The sequence below is a fragment of the Lupinus angustifolius genome, unplaced genomic scaffold (genome assembly GCF_001865875.1).
Source record: "Lupinus angustifolius cultivar Tanjil unplaced genomic scaffold, LupAngTanjil_v1.0 Scaffold_71_6, whole genome shotgun sequence".
NCBI lineage: Eukaryota > Viridiplantae > Streptophyta > Magnoliopsida > Fabales > Fabaceae > Lupinus > Lupinus angustifolius.
In genome coordinates, this window is record NW_017723446.1 from 1 (window position 1) to 18,280 (window position 18,280).

Genomic DNA, 18,280 nt, shown 5'->3' on the forward strand with positions numbered 1-18,280 from the left:
TAAGACTTAGTTTATGCCTAGAATGCACATATACATGTATTTATGTAATGCATGAACATATTATGAATGACATATCTCAAAGATGAAATGATGTCAAAGATTTATGCATATGAGACATGTATTAGGTGACCTAAGCCTTGACTCAACTTAAACTAGCTTCTAGTCTAAGCCTAGTACCAATTAAAGACTTAAGCACGTTGATTTGTTGGTGATCTTCAAGCTCTTATAAGCACAAGTTGTCCTCATCAAAACTATGACATATAGAGAGAGCTTTCCAAAGTGTTCCTCTTGACATGCACACTTTCACAATCAGCCTGGGCGGCCAGCTCCTTCTCAGCTACGATCAGATTATGTCGAGTAATATGGGCAGCATCTTGGGCTTCCTTCAACTGAGAGCTCATCATCGAAAGCTCCTCCCTGATAGTCAAAGTCTGACTCTCCAAGGACTTCACGGCTTCCGCGTGATGTTCCTTCAGCTCTTGGAGCTCTGCTGAATGTTGCTCCTGAAGATTGGATAGAGCCTCGTCCCCCACCTGCGATGCTAGTACGTGCTCAGTCTCAAAATACATGGCAATTGAGGCAGACATAATGTTGGTCAACCTCAACCACTTCAGCAGCTTAGATAGAAGGGTGTCGTCCATCATCGTCCTGATCTCGGGATTCATTAGGTTGGCATCCATATCCTCCGAGATGAGATAGACACGACGACCCTGGGCTTTCCCTTTCCTCTTGCCCTATTGGATGGGGGAATTGCCTTTCCCTGACCCAGAACGGGCCGAGTTAGCTATCTCCTTACTAGTAGATGCTGCCTGGAAAATGGTCGAATCAGCGTCGGCGGGGTTGACCGACACGTCCAATCGATGGCTCATTCTCTCCTCCTAAACCCATTGGCCTAGGCCATGTCCGACAGGATGCCCAGTCTCCGGTTCTCGCTAGGAAGAAGACCATTCTCATTGATGGCTAGTTGAAGGGGTCGGGGAGGTCGCCCTAGCCCACTTGGAAGCACCCGGTGCTTGCCCCCGGTTCTTCTGGCTGGCACGACACCGTCACCCATCTTAGCTACTGCAAAAATTGATGAAAAAATATTCACATATAAATGGGAAAAAAAATCATATATACATTACAACGCCCACAACCAGGCTAAGCCTAGTGTCCTAGTTAAGAAACTTATCGACCAGCGCCTCAAAAGCAACATCATGCTACGCTAGAGCAACACACTCTAAGGTTCTGCCGGACTCCACCCAGTCCAATATTTACTTGGTTGCAGCAACCTCACAAGCATCCAAGTCTTCGAAAGCGTAGCTGAATTTATCAGCCGACTTTTGATGGATCCCACCATCCCAAGAGAAGGGAAATAGAGGTCTCCCATCCGAGCCATAAGCCCACGTATGTCGGCTACCCCAGGCCTCTACCCGGAAAAAATCGACCTTCCAATTCTTTACCAACTCATCTGACCTACCACTATAATTTTTATTTTGACACTAGGTATTGGCGTGGTGCAATAACTATAATAAATTAAGGATTATTTTTTTTAAATAAAATTTTACTACATAAAAGAATGATTAACCACATACGCACCTAGTAAACCAAGATGGCCGGTTTGTCACATATATTATAAATAAAGGGCACCAATTATTTTGAAATTTATGTTATAAATTTTGTATTTTGTGAAAGTAAAAGTTTAGAATCTATGTAGTTACTTACCAAGAAAATGGTCTAGGGTCTATTATGGATTGGATGGTGGCTTGAAATAATAGGAAAAAGATGAAGAAGACAGGTTGAAGGTTATTGGGCATTGGCAATCAGAGGCAATAACATAAGCATAAGAAACTTCAAAGAGGAAAACAAACAATGGAGAAGAAAAAATAACTAACTCTTAAGTGTCGCAGTGTCCTTCACTCTCGTCCGACCAGTCCTTCACTATCCAAGAGAATTAAACAATGAAAAACAGGGTAAGGAATAGGTTAAATGGGCTGAACATAATGGATATTGATAGATAGTTATTCAACTATTTTTGATATATAACTATAAGGATGGAACGGGTGACCAGACATAGATGTCAACCCGTCCTTTTTTGACGACGAGTCTCTCCCTTTTAATCGGGTTTGTCTTTTTTTATTTATTTGGATGGGTCAAACTCGTCCCTAAGTCATTGAGTTAAGACGGATTTACGAGTCGGGCTAGATCTTACTCACCCCTAATCGTCCTAATTTGCCTAATTTTCCAATTTATCAAGTATATTTACTTTCCAATAATTTTGAATGAGAAATGATATTCATGATTAGCTATTGACACGTGGATGACTAAAGATAACATATTAATGAAGCTACTAGTTTGAAATTTTGTCTCATCCAATATTTTGCGTTAATAAAAATATGATACATATGTTAATTATGTTTACTGAATATGTGCGGTTATAGGTATTGGCATAGTGTTGGGAGTATATCCTCCGTCTCACAAAATGTAATATTGTTTGTGATTGGTTGAAAATAGATATTTAAGTTAAAAGTTTAATAATTAAGTATTTTTTATCTAATCATAAACAGTAACATACAAAATGATATACTTTTTAGGACAGAAGATGTTCATGCGGCATGGAAAACTTGCTTGGAATCTTAGAACATAACCGCCTCTTGTTCCTCTTGGTTCTCAATCGTTGCATGATTTCAACTTCAACATAAGATAAGAATTGCATTCCCTGCGTGGTTCCCTTCTGTCCAAAAACTTCCACTTGTATTTCTGGACAAAAGACAGAGAAGTCCTTATTTGAAAATTCAGCTGCTATGTTTCACTGCTGCTATATTTGACTTATGTGGACTTTGTTAAATCATTCACAATTATCAACTGAGATTTTGTCTTTAAATAGACTATACTTATTTTATATTTATATCCTTTTGAAGTTTCCCATTATTTATTAATAATCTATTATTGAACTTAGCATAATTGGTGGGATGATTGCATTTTTAAATCATGTTGCCAAAAAGGCCATATTAGTGCATGGAATTCTCAACTTATGAGATATGTGGAGGATAGAGGAATACATACATGTTTACAATCATAATTGAAGTAAAGAAGACATTTTAAAGATTTAAATCTACCACCTTCAAATTATAAGATAAACAACCTTATCATATATCCAACTTATGCTAATTATAATTAAATGTGAGAAAACTTGGTCAACTAAACTGTGGTGAATGATATTTTGTCATCTTAATAGTTCAATATAGTATGTTTTTGTCAATGATGGCTTCTTTTATGCTTGGGAAATAACAAACTATTGATCCATAACAGAATAATATTCGCCTCTCGTTAGTCTTTCCAATTATATAACATGATTTCAATCTAATTGTTTTATAAAATATATCGTTGGATGTGAATCCCTCAGGATTAGGATAAGAAAACCACAATGTTCAAATTATAACTAAGAAAGAGCAAATTGGCAACATTTTTATTTTCACAAGTTCACTAAAAACTTGATGATGTTGTAAAGAAGATACACCAGATATGACAGGTTGAGTGACAAACTTGTACAAGTAGTTGCAAGAAATACAACCGATGTTGATGTGGGAGATTGGCCTAGATTTGATGCCACCACAACAAAATTATGTAAACATTGTGTAATTTCTATATTCCAATTCTAGCTTTTCTATATTCACTTTGAAATTATGGAAGTATTGATGACGAATTAAAATCATTGATAACTTCAAAATTGTATATAGATGAATGAAAGAAACCCTTCGTGGTTTTAAAGTGGTTCAAAGGCTATACATGGAATATGATTATCAATTGTTTCAATGTCCTTTTAGAACAAGATCCTCTCTAGAACTGAACCAACTCTTCGTACGAAACTTAATTCATTATTTAGTTCAATAAACTTGGTTCATAAACCAAATGAACTGAACTTGAGTTGAAAAATGAGCTCGTTAAATAAACAATTTGAACTTGAGTTGAATATAGTTCGGTTCGTTAGATTTATGAGTTATCTCGATATATATATATATATATAATGTTTATTATGACTCATACATTATTATTTATATTTATTATTTTTATATATATAAACAATATTATATATATATATATATATAACTTTTTACAATATTTTTTAAAATTTTAATTAATTAATTGATTTGTCCAGATAAGCCAATCGAACAGAACTGAACAGTTCGCGAACTTTAACCGAACCGAACTCGAACTAAAAAAATAACTTGTATCAAACTCGAGTCGAGTTTCGAGCCAAATCAATCATTATCGAGCTGATCACTAATCCGGCTCGTTTCCAGCCCTAATCCTCTCCATTATGGATAGACAAATACATATTTCTCCGTTTATTTATAATGGTAAAAATGTAATTTTATTGTAATCAAAAGAATAAATGTGACATTTAAAGTTATATTTCCCTTTATTTTTTGAAGCATTTGCTTCTTCATTAACTAATCTTTTTGTGGGTTGCATTTATTTCTTTGATTTTGCACTAAAAAAAGACTCGAGATGAACATTGCACATTCAATCTCAATCAATAGCAATGTGGGTTGACAAACATAATAGTGTATATGAATGCGCTCAGGGGCAGATCTTTGTGGGCAAAGGTGGGGGCAGCTACCCCTGATTTTTTTAATTTATTAAATATTTGTTTTTACCTTTTTACCAACACCCAAATGATGTCTTCCTAAAAATACTCCTTGAATCTCTCATTTTTCTTCAATGTGTAGCTTAATAAGTATATATATAATGCAACTTGTGTGATCTTCTAAAAATTATAAATAAATAGATCAAGTTCTCTTACATATATAAATGTTGATATTGCTTATAATATTATGATTTTATTTGAGTTCTTAATGATTTTAAATTTATAAAATAGATTATGAGGATCACATATTGCTTTTGTCAAACTTTTTAGCAAAAGTCTTAAGATACAAAGGATTTTTATAAATCGTTTAATATTAATTACATATGTATTTTTTAGAAGATTAACTTGAAATTTCAATTATTTGAACATTTTATTGTTGATATCATTATCTATTCATGTTTGAGAAACTCTCAATCATTTCTTAATTAAGTGTAACTTTGACAATATGATAAAAATGAATGTATATAATTTGCTTGATTTAATTATTCATCTTATCTTAACTACTATGATTTAGCTAATACAGAAATATGATATTCAGCAACAAGGATAAACAAACAAAATTACATAGTAAGATAAAAGATGAATGTCTGATAAACAATATGATAATTTATACTGAAAAGGAAATAATTGAAAGTTTTACCTCTAATTCAATCATCGATAAGTTTAAACCTTTAAAAAATGAATAACGAGACTTTAAATAAATGTACAATTTTCTTTAACATTTTTAATTGTTAACTATTGTTATTTAGAATTAATATATTATTTTAAAACTTTGAATCAATTACATAGGTTTCTTTATATTTTTTTTGTTACTCAATTAATCTTAAATTATAATTAAATATTTCCCCAAAACTTTATATCAAAATCTGGCCACTAGTAATATATAAAACTATTTGTGCAATCACCCACTGAAACAATTATTTGAACATCAATTTGTTTACATCATATCTAATATTTAAGCTCCTTGTTAACATTTCATAGGTCTTAGGATGTTATAAAAATAGGAGCTAATAATATTGTAAAAAAATTTCAACAAAATATCAGTTTATATATTTTGAATTTCAAGGAAACTTCCGCAACATTTTCTTTAAAATAGAGACTACCTAGATAATTTCAATGCTTTCAAATCCATAATCAATGTAATAAAAAAAAATATGTGCCAAAAAAAATCTACAACCACATACAGATTAAATTATCAAATTGGATAGGGTATTAGGTCATTGGACAAGTAGTTTAGTAAATCAATCAGTGAGTGATTAATGAAACCACATTGTGGTTAAATTATATTTTACAATGGGTGGAGATCCACTTATTACTCCAAGAATAAGTGGAAAAAAACTACTCCACATCTTAGTCATCTATTGTATGAAAATCTAATAGTTAGAATTTTGAATAGATATAAACCATTAGATTTTCATATAATGAATGACTACTATGTGAAATAGCTTTTTTTCACTTACTCTTGGAGTAAGTAGATTTCTTCTCTAGAATGTAAAAAATATAAATAGTGATATATATATATATATATATATATATATATATATATATATATATAATGTTAACAATTTAAATAAAATTGGAGTAGTGACCTAGTGGATAATGGGCCAGGCCTGCTGATAATGTATACAATTTTCTCATCAACTTATATGTTTGTATAGACATTTCCTAAAATATATTGAAAAAACATTAAACACTATATTTGTGTTCAAAATTGTCTCAAGAAAAACATTTTCCTATTTTCATCTCCTATCTCGGCACGTACATTTCTCATGCAGGCAGTTTATCGTCCATTTCATCAATGAGAGTGCACTCTGTGTTACAGAAAGTCAAAAGTGATGCCTCATGATAGTAACTTTTAAGTTGGGCATAAAATCATGTCTCACCAAATGATAACTACTATTATTTTTTTGTTGTATGCAAAACTCAGCATTATGAATTGAACATTTATGGCTCAGGTTTCTAATTTCAAGACTGTTTTATCCATGGTAGTCAAAATAGCGCTCCTACTTATGAGATCGTCTGATTTTATGATCTTTAACCCCCAACTCTTGCCCAATCTCAGTTCTGAGCACACCTCTGTGAGATCGTCGTGTAGGAGCGTATGATCAGTTGAACCGACGATCCCATCAATTCCATATTCACGCTTCTCCATCTCTTTTTTTCTCCCTTCTCTCTCAATCCAACTGATTCTTATGATTCATGAAGGAAGTAGAAGATAGGAACATCGAGCAAAAATCACATCAAACCTTCTTGATCTTGTCGTGAGATTTAGAATGCAGCAGCCATGGCAAGTTTGAAATGAAAGGAGGAAGAGAAACAACGAAAGGGAAAATTTAAGAAACCCTAAGGGAAAATAAGGATTGGGCTGTATGTAGTTGGGCCTTTTTACAATCTTTTAATTTTTTAAAATATGGGTTGTTTTAGGTTGGACTATAATATGGCTTTTTTTACCATCTTAATTGTATTCTTAAAAATATGAGTTATTTTAGGGTTAAAGTGTAATATGGCTTTGTTTTTACCATTTTATTTTTATTCTTTAAAATATTATTTCTTTCACTAATTTATCTTATTTTGCTAGCATACCAAAAAAATAAGAATTGGGCTATAATATGCAGTTTTTACGATCTTAGTTTTATTCTTTAACACATTGGCTCTTTTATTAATTTATCTTATTTAGTTAGCATATCAAAAAAATAAAGATTGAGTTATAATATTAATTTTTTTTACTAGCCTAATCTTTTTCTTTTAAACATTGGTTATTTGGTTTATTTAATAATTTAACCTATTATATATATATAATTTTTTATATGTATATATTAATAAGTAGGATATTACGAGTCGTGTTACGATCATACGTTTACGATTTTTAATTCCCCTCCCAATCTTAAGTGAAATTTCGATTTTAACTATCTTACTTTCATCCCAATGTCTGGTTTGGTCAAACACCGACTGACTCATAGGACCATGTCTCATCACCATGCAAATAAGATCTAATCCACGTGGTTGTTGGTCATGTCCAAATGACTAATCTAACTATGGGAAAGGACAAAAGTGATATGATATGACTTAATCAACATCTACAAAACCATAAACCCTTGTTACGAGACTGACACGCTACCTGAACTGCACCGACTCTGCTGTATAGCCGAACATGCCATGTGAACATTGTGGACTACCCTCTACTATATAACAAATACAGACCTAATATACGATTACAACAGTCTAGATAGAAAGTGATCCACCCTAAATAAAGCAACCCATGTCAGTCTACACAGACTTGACACAACTCGTCATGGTTAAAGCAATCTACTATGTAATATAATTCACTCAACCTCTCTATAAATAGCCTCGCTCATAAGGAAGTTTACACTTATACTTTCATATTTTTATATTCTCACTATGTCTTCTCTCTACATATCTTCACTTATACTATTTAGCTTAGGATATCCACCCAAGATTCCGCTCTTCCCTAGATTCACAATATTATCACCCATATGCAATAGACATCTAACAAGCAAATGATATAAGTGAAGAGGATTGTATATCATGTTCAAAACATCACACGATTTTTCATCATAGCCTTTCAAATGTTTTATTGGCTGAATACTACATTTTTCTTTGTAACTAATAGTATATATCTCTCCAACAATTCAAATACGTGTTATTTTGAAATGCGAATATGCAATGATCAAATAACCTAAGAAGGCTATATTTTTCTTCATTATTCTCAATCCAAACATTCTAACAATAAATACCTGGAAATAAGCATAATGTCCTTGTAAATACAACCTTTTTCTAGCAAGAAAATTTATTAATTCTTTCAAACTTCGATCCTGAAAAGTTAGAACTCTTATTGCTGGAAAGATTGAAAAAGCCAACTTCACCATAGAAATCAAATAACAAAATTTCAATACTCATGAACATTGTTTTAAATTCCATCCCATTGCAGCCCCAATATTATGATTTCAGGAGTTTCTGCACAATATTGTGACTATAATTACAGTTGCATCGACCTGTCGTATTTTTGTATACACAACAATGGCAAGGGCTATTTTAAAACACTGCTTATGAAACTGGCGTTCATCCTTCTCTTTCCAATTTCATGGGAAGAAGAACGGTTCTGGGTAGTTAAAAAATGACTTAGCGGAGCACATAAACTCATCTGAATTTGGTTCAAACACCGGCAAATTCCTCATGTAATGCATCAACGGAGGCTCCATCGTCATCGACGACGGTGCCGCCATGAAGCACGACTTCACCTCTCCCATAGAACTATAACCACCGTTATTCTCGTTGGTTATAACCGAAGACGTTTCATTCTCCTCCTTAGGATACTTCGCCTCCACTATATTCTCCACCGCCGCCTCTGGCTCATGCTTCGGTGGCGGAAGACGTGACGGCGAATTAAAGCTACTAATAGGGTTTGAATCTTCATCTGTTTCTTCTTCGGAGTGATCACGAGAAAGTCCTGTGAGCTTTTGCACGAGTGCCATGAAATCTTTCGGGTGTCTCTCGATTATCTTTGGAGAATGTGTGTAGATAATCACCGGTTGACGCTGTTGTTGTGGTTTGTTCGGTGGCAACAACGACGACAATGATGGTGATGATGATGATGTTTTCTTAATGGAATGAGAAACCCTATTGGTTTTCAAACCCTTGTTAATATTGGTGGTGGTGATAGGGTGAAACAGTGAGGGGCTCATGGCTTTTCGTTTTTGAGCTTAAAATTCTTGGAAAAGGGTAAAGAAAATGATGGAAGTTATGGAGATAATTAAGTGCTTTTTTTATATGTTTAGATAGTTATGGTTTTGTGGAAATGGTTGCTTATGGAAGAAGCTATAATTGGAATATATATTACACGCATGTATTAGGTGTTGCTACTAGCGACGAGAGAGGCGTAAGTGGAGTACTCCAAATATGTTTGTTAACTTTGTGTTGGTTTCCTATCAGAAAGTTCAGTTAAGGTTTCAGCATTATGCGATAGTTGGATTCAAATATTTGGTTCCTATTTTCTTTAAACTAATTTGTGTTTTCTAATTAATAGACGAGTCAGCTCTAATTAAAATAAGAAAGACTCCCAGCAAAAACGTCTAATTGCAAGTTAAGTTTTGTACAGCAAAAAGTAAAATAAAAAATTTCAGAACTATTATAATTATTAAGTCTTCTATCTATTTTTTCGTTTCCTTCTAAAATATAATTTAGAAACAGATCTAAGAGTAAAAGAACTAAATCATTGTTCTAGAGAACAATTTTAGCGATGATTAGTGATATATGTACACTAAAAGATTAATAGCATTGATGCCTATTTTTTAAAGAAAGAAATGGAAGTAATACAAATGTCTAACACTGTAATTTACTTATTTTTGTCATAAAAAATGATGTCAATGTTAAGGATCAAGTTTTGGTATACCCATAACATTACTATTTAGTAATAATGGTCTTCTTTATATTTTTCTTAGTGTTAACTTGATTTTCCATGTAACTAAGTGAGTAAGACTTAAATGTTGAGATTTTGTTTATTTTTTTGAAAAATAAGCTTAAAATATAAACTATGTATGTTTATGTTTGGCAACCAAATGAAATTTTAAACTCAAAGTTTTTATTTTTTAAATAAACAAAAAATAGAAGCTCCAAAATCATGAGTTAATTTATATTTTGTTAGCTTATTTATTTTTCAATTTTTCCACTTCCCATTTTACCCCTCATAACTTTATCTCTCTTTTCCTTTTTACTCTTCCACCAAACTCCATAATTCTTCACATCATCACCATAACTTATTAAAACTTTGTATAATTATTTATTTCGTGAATTGTGTAATTCAAGTTTAGCAACTTCTATTTATTTGTGTGTCATGTGACATTACAATAGGAGACAAACATTGCAAGTGCCATAAATGTACTTAGTTTTGATGAAGACAAGAACTCGAACAAGACAAAGATGATGTGAAACCATAAATGTACTTAGTTTTGATGAAGACAAGAACTTGAACAAGACAAAGATCATGTGGAAGAGCCGTGTTGGGTTAGGTGAGAAGCGAAGGCCTCGCTAAGAAGATCCGGTGGGGGATCTTGGGGAAGTACGGGTACAAACCTGATGTTTGCCAGTCTTTCAGTGATATTGTGAAGGACGATGGTGATGGCGGCATGGCAAGCATCCTGCTGCTCCTGGTTTTCCTTCAATTTATTAATGAAAAGTTGAGTAAGAGCCTCATCAAGCTCTTTTTGAGAGGTTTTGGGAGGCATTTGAGAGAAAATGAAAGCACCAAAATGTTAGGAAGATAATAGTAGTGAGATGATAAATGCTAATTCTAGAGGCAACTTAATGAATGTTCATCTTTCATATCCATTTCATAGTCCAATACAACTTTATATAAGGATAACAAGTAAACATGAAGTGATCTCTACTGTCCAGGTGGAGAGATCTTACAAAAAGGAAATATTGCTTAAAACAGAACAAGTAACATTCTCAGCCTTTATCCCATGATAAAATCTTTTTGCCAGCTGGGAGGATTTTGCTTCCTTTTTGCTCCTTGGGCTCTAACATGGTGGTCAAATGGAAGATAATTATCTCATTTGAGTAGGTGGAACTAGTGATCCTTCAACGTGAGGGCTCAACTTTATCATGTTTCTTGGTTTGCAATTATTCTGATATGTAGATCGAACCAACCAAATGTTTTTGGGTTTCACGCAAAGTGACTTGTTATTCCCACTCCTAATTACTTACATTGATTTTATCATGTGAGTTTTTACTTGAAAAATATAAAGATCAACGAATGAAAATATGATACCATATTAAAATTTGAAACTTTTAAATTCTAATATTTTTCTCATGTATTGTTAGATTTGGGATGTAATGCTTCAATTCAATTTTGGGGAAGTTTAGGAATTGATCAAATGAGTAATTCAATTCAATTTATGTTGATTTTAATCGTTGTAACTGAAGTGATTTATTTGTTCATATTTTTTGAATGGAACATGTTAAACTTTGTCACATATCTATGTTTACTTACTTTTGTTACTTTATTGTTTACTTTTGTAAGATTTTACTATTTTGATATGAAAATAAAAAAATACTATTATACTTGTATTTACTCAAATGTTATAAAAATTCCTTTAATTACTTTTTTCTTATTTGAAAGACTCGAATCACCTAATTGTTAATCAGTTTCACAATTCAGTTTAATTCACACATTTCCATGCCATATGAAATCACAAATCCAATCAAATATAAATAGTTTCTTAAAAAATAATCAAATAAAATCATGGAACCGAACCATATTTTTTTACATTTTATTCGATTTAATTTCATCACTTTCGAGTTTCAATAAAACAAGTTGCACCTAGTGAAGTCAGAAGTTCACATGAGTTGTCCATTCAGAAGTCAACAGCCAGTTTTCAATTTTATTTATTATTTTCTAGAGAGGTGGGGATATCCAAAGCAGGCAGTTTTGGAACCCCATTCATGTGGAAACCTGATGATCTAGTTGGTGCCAAATTGAGGAAAACAAGAAAAAGACATGGTCTATAACTTGGTAGTTGTTACACATGAATTTTATATAAGTTTTTACAGAACTTCATTGCAGCAAATCAGTGAGTATAATAGAATAATCCCTGCCAAATTGAGAGATCAAGAATTTAGCGGGCATGTATACATATTACATCATTGACGCAACATCTGTTGCAACTGTAGCACTTGACTTCTTTGTTCTGGAGGCAAGAGATCTATCTGCTCCGGTGTGAGACTCATGACCTGCTGAAGCAGTGCCTTCTCCATCTCCGGTGACAACTGCATGTATGCAACGGAATGTCAATAGACTGCAGAACTATAAATACAAACGAAACATTAATTCACAAAAATTACCGCAGGAGGCCGAAGAGACTGGTTGGCAGCACCCATCTGTCCAGAAACTATAGATGAAGGTCCTGGAGGGCCAGAATGTTGTGGTGGATTTTCTGAGGGACCAGGCATCCAAGAAGGTCTATCAACTTGCATCGCATTTCCGGCTTGATTGGCAAAATCAGGAGGACCTAAAGGCATATTCCCTACCTGATAAGCAATTATCACTTAGCACATCAATAACCAATAAGGCAATAACTATAAAGCACATAACATTAGGTACATATCATAAAGAAGGCAGATTTTACTTAACTGCAGACAAGTTAGGATTTATCTAGCCAACTTAAATACATTCCAATGAGATATGCCGATGAATCAATGAGTCATACATACATAATGCTGACAAGAAAGCCTCATAAAGACAATAATGCAGGCACCCTAGAGGCTAATTATTTCTATCAGAAATCATAAAACCAACAGTGGTCTTAAGTCTTAACCATCAGGTGTAGCTTGGGCTGTTGGGCATATACCTGATAAGGTGACTTAAAAGATTGTTGACTAGGAAGTGATGTCAGGCCCTGTGGAAATGTAGTTCCAACACTAACGGGAGGTTTTGCACCTGGCTGAAAAGTTCATCAATGACAGAAGCTATTTAGTACCAATTTAACACACCGTTAGAATATCAGATCATGAAATTGTGAAGTGAAACATTTAGCTTACATGGAACATGGGTTGTGCAATATTGTGAGGAGCATGTTGAAAACCTAAATTGGTACCCATTTGGGAGGGATACTGGGGATGGAAGGGTGGCCCTGAAGGTGGCCTGAGCTGTGGTGGCAATGGTGGCTGCAGAGGCATATGCGGAAATCCAGGTGCTTGCAAATGTTGCTGCAACTGACTGGAAGTAGTAGGCATTTGAGGTGGATGTAGTGGTTGTGAAGATGGATGTAGAGAAGGTGAAGGTATGCTTGGAAGTTGTGCCGATTGTGGAAGAGGCGCTGGAGCTACTTGGGGAGTCAGATGTCCTTTGGGCTGTTGCGGCATCTGCAAAGAATGAGCAGCCAAGGGCTGAGGTTGATGACTCATGGCAGGAACAGCAGCAGATGAAACTGGAACTGATTGTTGGTTTTGGAGTTTCCTCAGAGGAACTTGGGTTTGAGATACACCTGCTTGATCCTGCGAACCAACTTGCCCTGGCAATAATGGAGCAGACTGAACATTTAGCTGCTGTATTGGCTGTACTGACTGCTGAGTGCTGTGTGATACCGTTGGCTGAACATTTGGAACCTAGAAGCAAATATTTATTTTCACATACAAATTTCTACCAATAAAGGTTGTGAAAATGAAATAGAGCCAAAAGCATACCGCTTGAGGTGATTGCACCATTCCAAGCATAATTTGTGCCTGGTTAAACAGAACAAGTTTGTTGGTGTTAAACAAATAATTAATGGTAATGCAGTTGTAGCTCCTCATATAATTGATGTTACTAAACCAACATAAAGTCATTAAAAAAAATCCATACTAGCCTGTTTCAAAAAAGTCTTAAAAAATAAGTACACTTCAATTATTATTAAATACAAATGCAAGAGGGTGTGCCTCAGTATAATGGTAAGGTTGTTGTGTTGTGATCTCGAGGCCACCAGTTCAATCGTAGAAACAACCTCTCTGCTTGTGGGTGTAAGACTGGGTAATTATACCCTCCCCAAACCCCACCAGATGAGAGTGCCTCATGCGTTGGGCCTCCATTTAATACACTTGCAAACACCAATGTTTGAGTAAGGTAGTTACTAGAAGAATGCCGAGACAAACTAGAGTAAACATAAGCAAGACAAGGTCTGGTTCAGATTGATCATGGAGTTCCCAAGTCTCAAACATGTCATGCGCTAAAGAATGAGAGTGAACAGACCATTAGGCCAGGAGCAAGACCAGCACATAAACAAGACATCATACACATATTTAAATCTAATTGTTCCGTACATAATCCAAAGGAAGTCTGAGGAACAGATAAACATATACATGATACATAAAACATCAGGGACCAAAGAGCATAGTGTGTAGAAAATAAACAAATGAATGCATAGGTCACTGCATAAAGCAAATCATCATCACCACAAAATCAAAGACATTAACTATATAGTTAAGGATCAAAGTGACGCTTGGCAATTAAGAAGTTCAAGTGGTTCCTTCGTACATGCTGTATACACACACTTCTACTTAAAGAACCAGTCAGATCAGTTTTGTCGGTATGTCTTCAAGAGGTGCACAATTCATCAATTCAATTTTGGCTGTTCTTATCAAAAATCCTAATTTTCATTAAATCTTACATAGCTACATATGGTATAAGTGAAACTCTGATAGTTTGAAATGATAGTCAGTAACCATGACTGAAATATAGTGAAAAATGTTTGTCTAAACCAGGTTATATCAAAATTGAATGTGGAAAGACACAAAAGAATGGAACGATTATATAATAAAGGACGGCTCATTGCATGAGGCTCCCACCTAGTGGGGTAAGGGGAGGTAGACGTACACAGCAATTATATAATAAATTAATAATTAATAATCAAGTTAAGGCTGCTTGTTTAGGTCTTTATCTTTTAAAAAATCATTTTTAACAGTTATATGCTTGTTTCAGCTTCTTACAAGATAACTAAGAAGGAGTTAGTCCAGTGGATAGGCAAATATAAATCCTAGTATCATACAAGGTCAAAGGCTTAGGTTCAGGAACACTTGTTGAGATTGGCGGCCACAGTACCTCCCCGGATTGATCCTTGGTCCAAAGGGCGAAAGATGCCCTGGCAAGGATAAAAAAAAGCTTCTCGGAAGATAATTTCTGCTAAAACATTTTTAGATAACAAAGTTTTTGACAATCCTGATGAAATGGGTCCTCCAATGTTAAATTTAGGGTTTCGTGTTATGACAAGGATACAAATTATGAAATACAGAATTAGAGGGGTCTAATCACTAGAAAACGTCCATGATTGCGTGAATTAGGTATATATGGCAAATGTAATTAACTGAATAACAGTAAAAAAGAAAAAACCGGTGCAGAAAAAAGGAATAAAGAGAGAGAAAATTAGAAGTAGAACCTGAAAAAGTGCTCTGGTTAAGAGAGGGTTCTGGATGAGGATCTGTCTAGCTTGGTTTTGATTCTGTTGGATTAGATTCTGCATATTGAATGCAATGGTTATGAGAAAGTATGATTAAGAAACATTATTGATATAATATAACAGATGTGAAGATGATACCTTCATCTGAGACATGATATCGTAGAGCTGGTTCTTCGACATTCCGGCCATGTTCGCCGATAAACCCTCACCGCTAATCTGTTTTCCTGCCATTCGCAAACTATCCCTGTTCGGCTATTCCTATTCTTATTCGATTATTTGATGTAGCAATGATTAGTGGAAAACACTGTCCCAAACACCATGGAAGAGAGAGTCAGGTAGACGCTGCCGCTGCTTTGTTCAGTCCTGGGCCTTACTCTCCCATATGGGCCTATTGAGTCATACGTCTTAGACCTGCTTTTTACTGTGTCCATTAACCCGATTTTCTATTATTTGTAAGGTGTAGTTTGCATATTATAAATATCAAATATAGTATTTTGTATTAAATAAGGGTATTTTACATTTGTGTTTATTCAAGTTGTGTAATTGTTAATTTTGTTAAATTGAATATTCAAATAATTTAGTGACTCGCATTTACTTTTATAGGTAAAATGTATTTTTAGGGCGTAATCATTCTAATAAATTTATTAGAACGAAATATATAAGGTCTTCATGAAATGTTTGTTAAATGCATTCTTATTTTTATAATAATGATTGAATAAAGTAATAGACACGATAAACCAAGCAATGACTTTTCTTTTATAGGATGAAATTGAGAAACAATTTTATCTTTAGAGTATTGTTATTGAATATTAAAGTCACAATGTCGAATTATATTGAATCCTAAAATTTCTATATTCTTTGAGGGAAACATAAGAGGTAATTTAGTTGATGTAATACAATTTTTTATAGTAAATATAAAATGTGTACATAATTTGTAATTGAATTACAAAAAACAGTAAGATAAAGTAAAGAAGAAAACAATAATATGTGATGAAAGTAATAATGACAATGTTCTTTACACTACATCTTATAAAGAAATAAGTTTATAACTGAAAAATAAACAGTGAAGAAATAACAACTGTTATGAAGAGTACAAAAGATGACATGGTTAACTTGTGAATCTCATTAGAGGTGTTAGTGTTGAAAACCGTTGGATTGTTCCTTATAATCATTGGTTGTCATTGAAGTATGATTGTCACATAAATGTAGATGTATATAGTAGCATCAATAACATAAAGTCAAGACAATAAAATATCTTTAAAAACGATATTCTTTGTGAAATCATCTCTCCCCCTTGAATTTTTCATTCTTTAATAAGAATTTTTGTGGTAGCTTTTGAAACCCTTCTTGATAAAGGAACATATAGTTGTTCATGTCCAAAGACATGTTTAGGAAGATAAATGCCTACATTGGTAATGATTTGTCTTTGTGCCTTATTTATTGTGAGTGCAAAACTTAATCGCACATGAAATTGCTTTCTCATAAGAACAAAAGGGCGTCATACATTGTCTCATATTTTAAGTTTAATCCTAGGCAGAAAAGCTCTATGTCCAGCATGTTGGTCATTTAGGATTTCCACATCTAACATATTCATATAAGTCCCTGATGTGACCCAAGGAGGGGTTATCCAATTTCCATGGATCAAGTCCATAACATGCCTCATGATAGGCATGAGCCAAAAATCTAACATTGGCCGAGAAGTTGACCAAGCCAAACAAAGCTTTTAACCTAGCCAACCAGAAGTAGGGCCATCTGGCTTAGACAAATGCACTAGGATGTTGGACAGGTGCACCAGGGCGCTGACTGCATGGACCAGGACGCTGGGCGTGAGACATTTTTGACCGAGGGACTAGAGCCAAATCCTGACCGAGGTACTAAGCCAAGTCTGACCGAGACATATGAGCACCTAGCTGGATGCATGGTCATTTTGACAGAGACAAAGGATCCAACCAGGTGTGGGGCGCATGGGACATAGGCATTGGGTGAGGGTCATTCTCATCGAGGCTCATGTGCATCATGGAGCACTGACGCACCAAGCTTGGCGCTGGCGCATGACATGGCCATCTGGGCGGTACCACTTGGCCCAACCATAATTTGGCCAACTTGGTTTAATAAACCAAGTGGGATCTGTGAGTATTTTTAGCACACCTTTCACACATGTCATTTAAGTTATTTCAACTTCATTTTAATTGTTTGAATTTCAAATAAAGCCTTTTAAATTCATGAGTAAAAATCTAATTAAAGTGTAAATCCCATAATTAAATGAGGAGAGTGGCTAGTATTAAAATGTCAAGCCATGGACACTTATTAGTCAATGGTCTGAACTGTGGCACTCAATTTCCCCAAGCGGGCACGTGAGGAATTCTTCAAGCATGGCATCAAATGTTAGCCAACACACAAGCTAGTCATTGGTCACTCTTTATGGACCATTGTTTCATGTTCTAAATCATTATCTTATATGTTAGTTGTGTGTGAGTCATGGTCAAGGTGAAGTGCTCAAGGAAATTATTCAAGATGGAATCATATGTCAAGCCAACATTTATGCTAGCCATAGGAGACTTGATGGAGGAATTATTTCATGATTAACTCCTATATCTAATGCTTAGCCGTAGAGTCAATATGGCAAGGAGCCCAAGGCTCATTAAGCACCCAATCGTGGCATCAATGCAACAAAGGAGTCCAAGGCTTATTAACTCATTCAAAC

The 18,280-nt window shown here is 34.3% G+C and overlaps 2 protein-coding genes across 2 annotated transcripts; both read right to left on the minus strand.

Annotated features, from left to right (window-relative positions):
* Positions 1 to 8,730: 8,730 nt before the first annotated feature.
* Positions 8,731 to 9,333, minus strand: LOC109339332 (VQ motif-containing protein 20-like). The gene has a single exon (XM_019576746.1). The coding sequence runs from the start codon at positions 9,331 to 9,333 to the stop codon at positions 8,731 to 8,733; it is 603 nt and encodes a 200-aa protein (XP_019432291.1).
* Positions 9,334 to 12,124: 2,791 nt separating this feature from the next.
* LOC109339333 (arginine-glutamic acid dipeptide repeats protein-like) lies at positions 12,125 to 15,939 on the minus strand. The gene is made up of 7 exons (XM_019576747.1): positions 15,715 to 15,939; positions 15,556 to 15,633; positions 13,832 to 13,870; positions 13,187 to 13,753; positions 12,997 to 13,089; positions 12,491 to 12,676; positions 12,125 to 12,415 (listed from the first exon to the last, which is right to left on the minus strand). Exons 1-7 carry the CDS (start codon positions 15,805 to 15,807, stop codon positions 12,290 to 12,292), a joined length of 1,182 nt encoding a protein of 393 aa, XP_019432292.1. The 5' UTR covers positions 15,808 to 15,939; the 3' UTR covers positions 12,125 to 12,289.
* Positions 15,940 to 18,280: the final 2,341 nt, after the last annotated feature.

Bases quoted from the DNA above. Each gene is read 5' to 3' on its own strand.
- LOC109339333 (XM_019576747.1), bottom strand. From the start codon at position 15,807: ATGGCAGGAAAACAGATTAGCGGTGAGGGTTTATCGGCGAACATGGCC. The intron at 13,871-15,555 runs GTTCTACTTCTA...CTGTTTAACCAG, and splicing joins TAACCAGAGCACTTTTTCAG to GCACAAATTATGCTTGGAAT. The intron at 13,754-13,831 runs GTATGCTTTTGG...ATTTGCTTCTAG, and splicing joins TGGTGCAATCACCTCAAGCG to GTTCCAAATGTTCAGCCAAC.
- LOC109339332 (XM_019576746.1), bottom strand. From the start codon at position 9,333: ATGAGCCCCTCACTGTTTCACCCTATCACCACCACCAATATTAACAAG.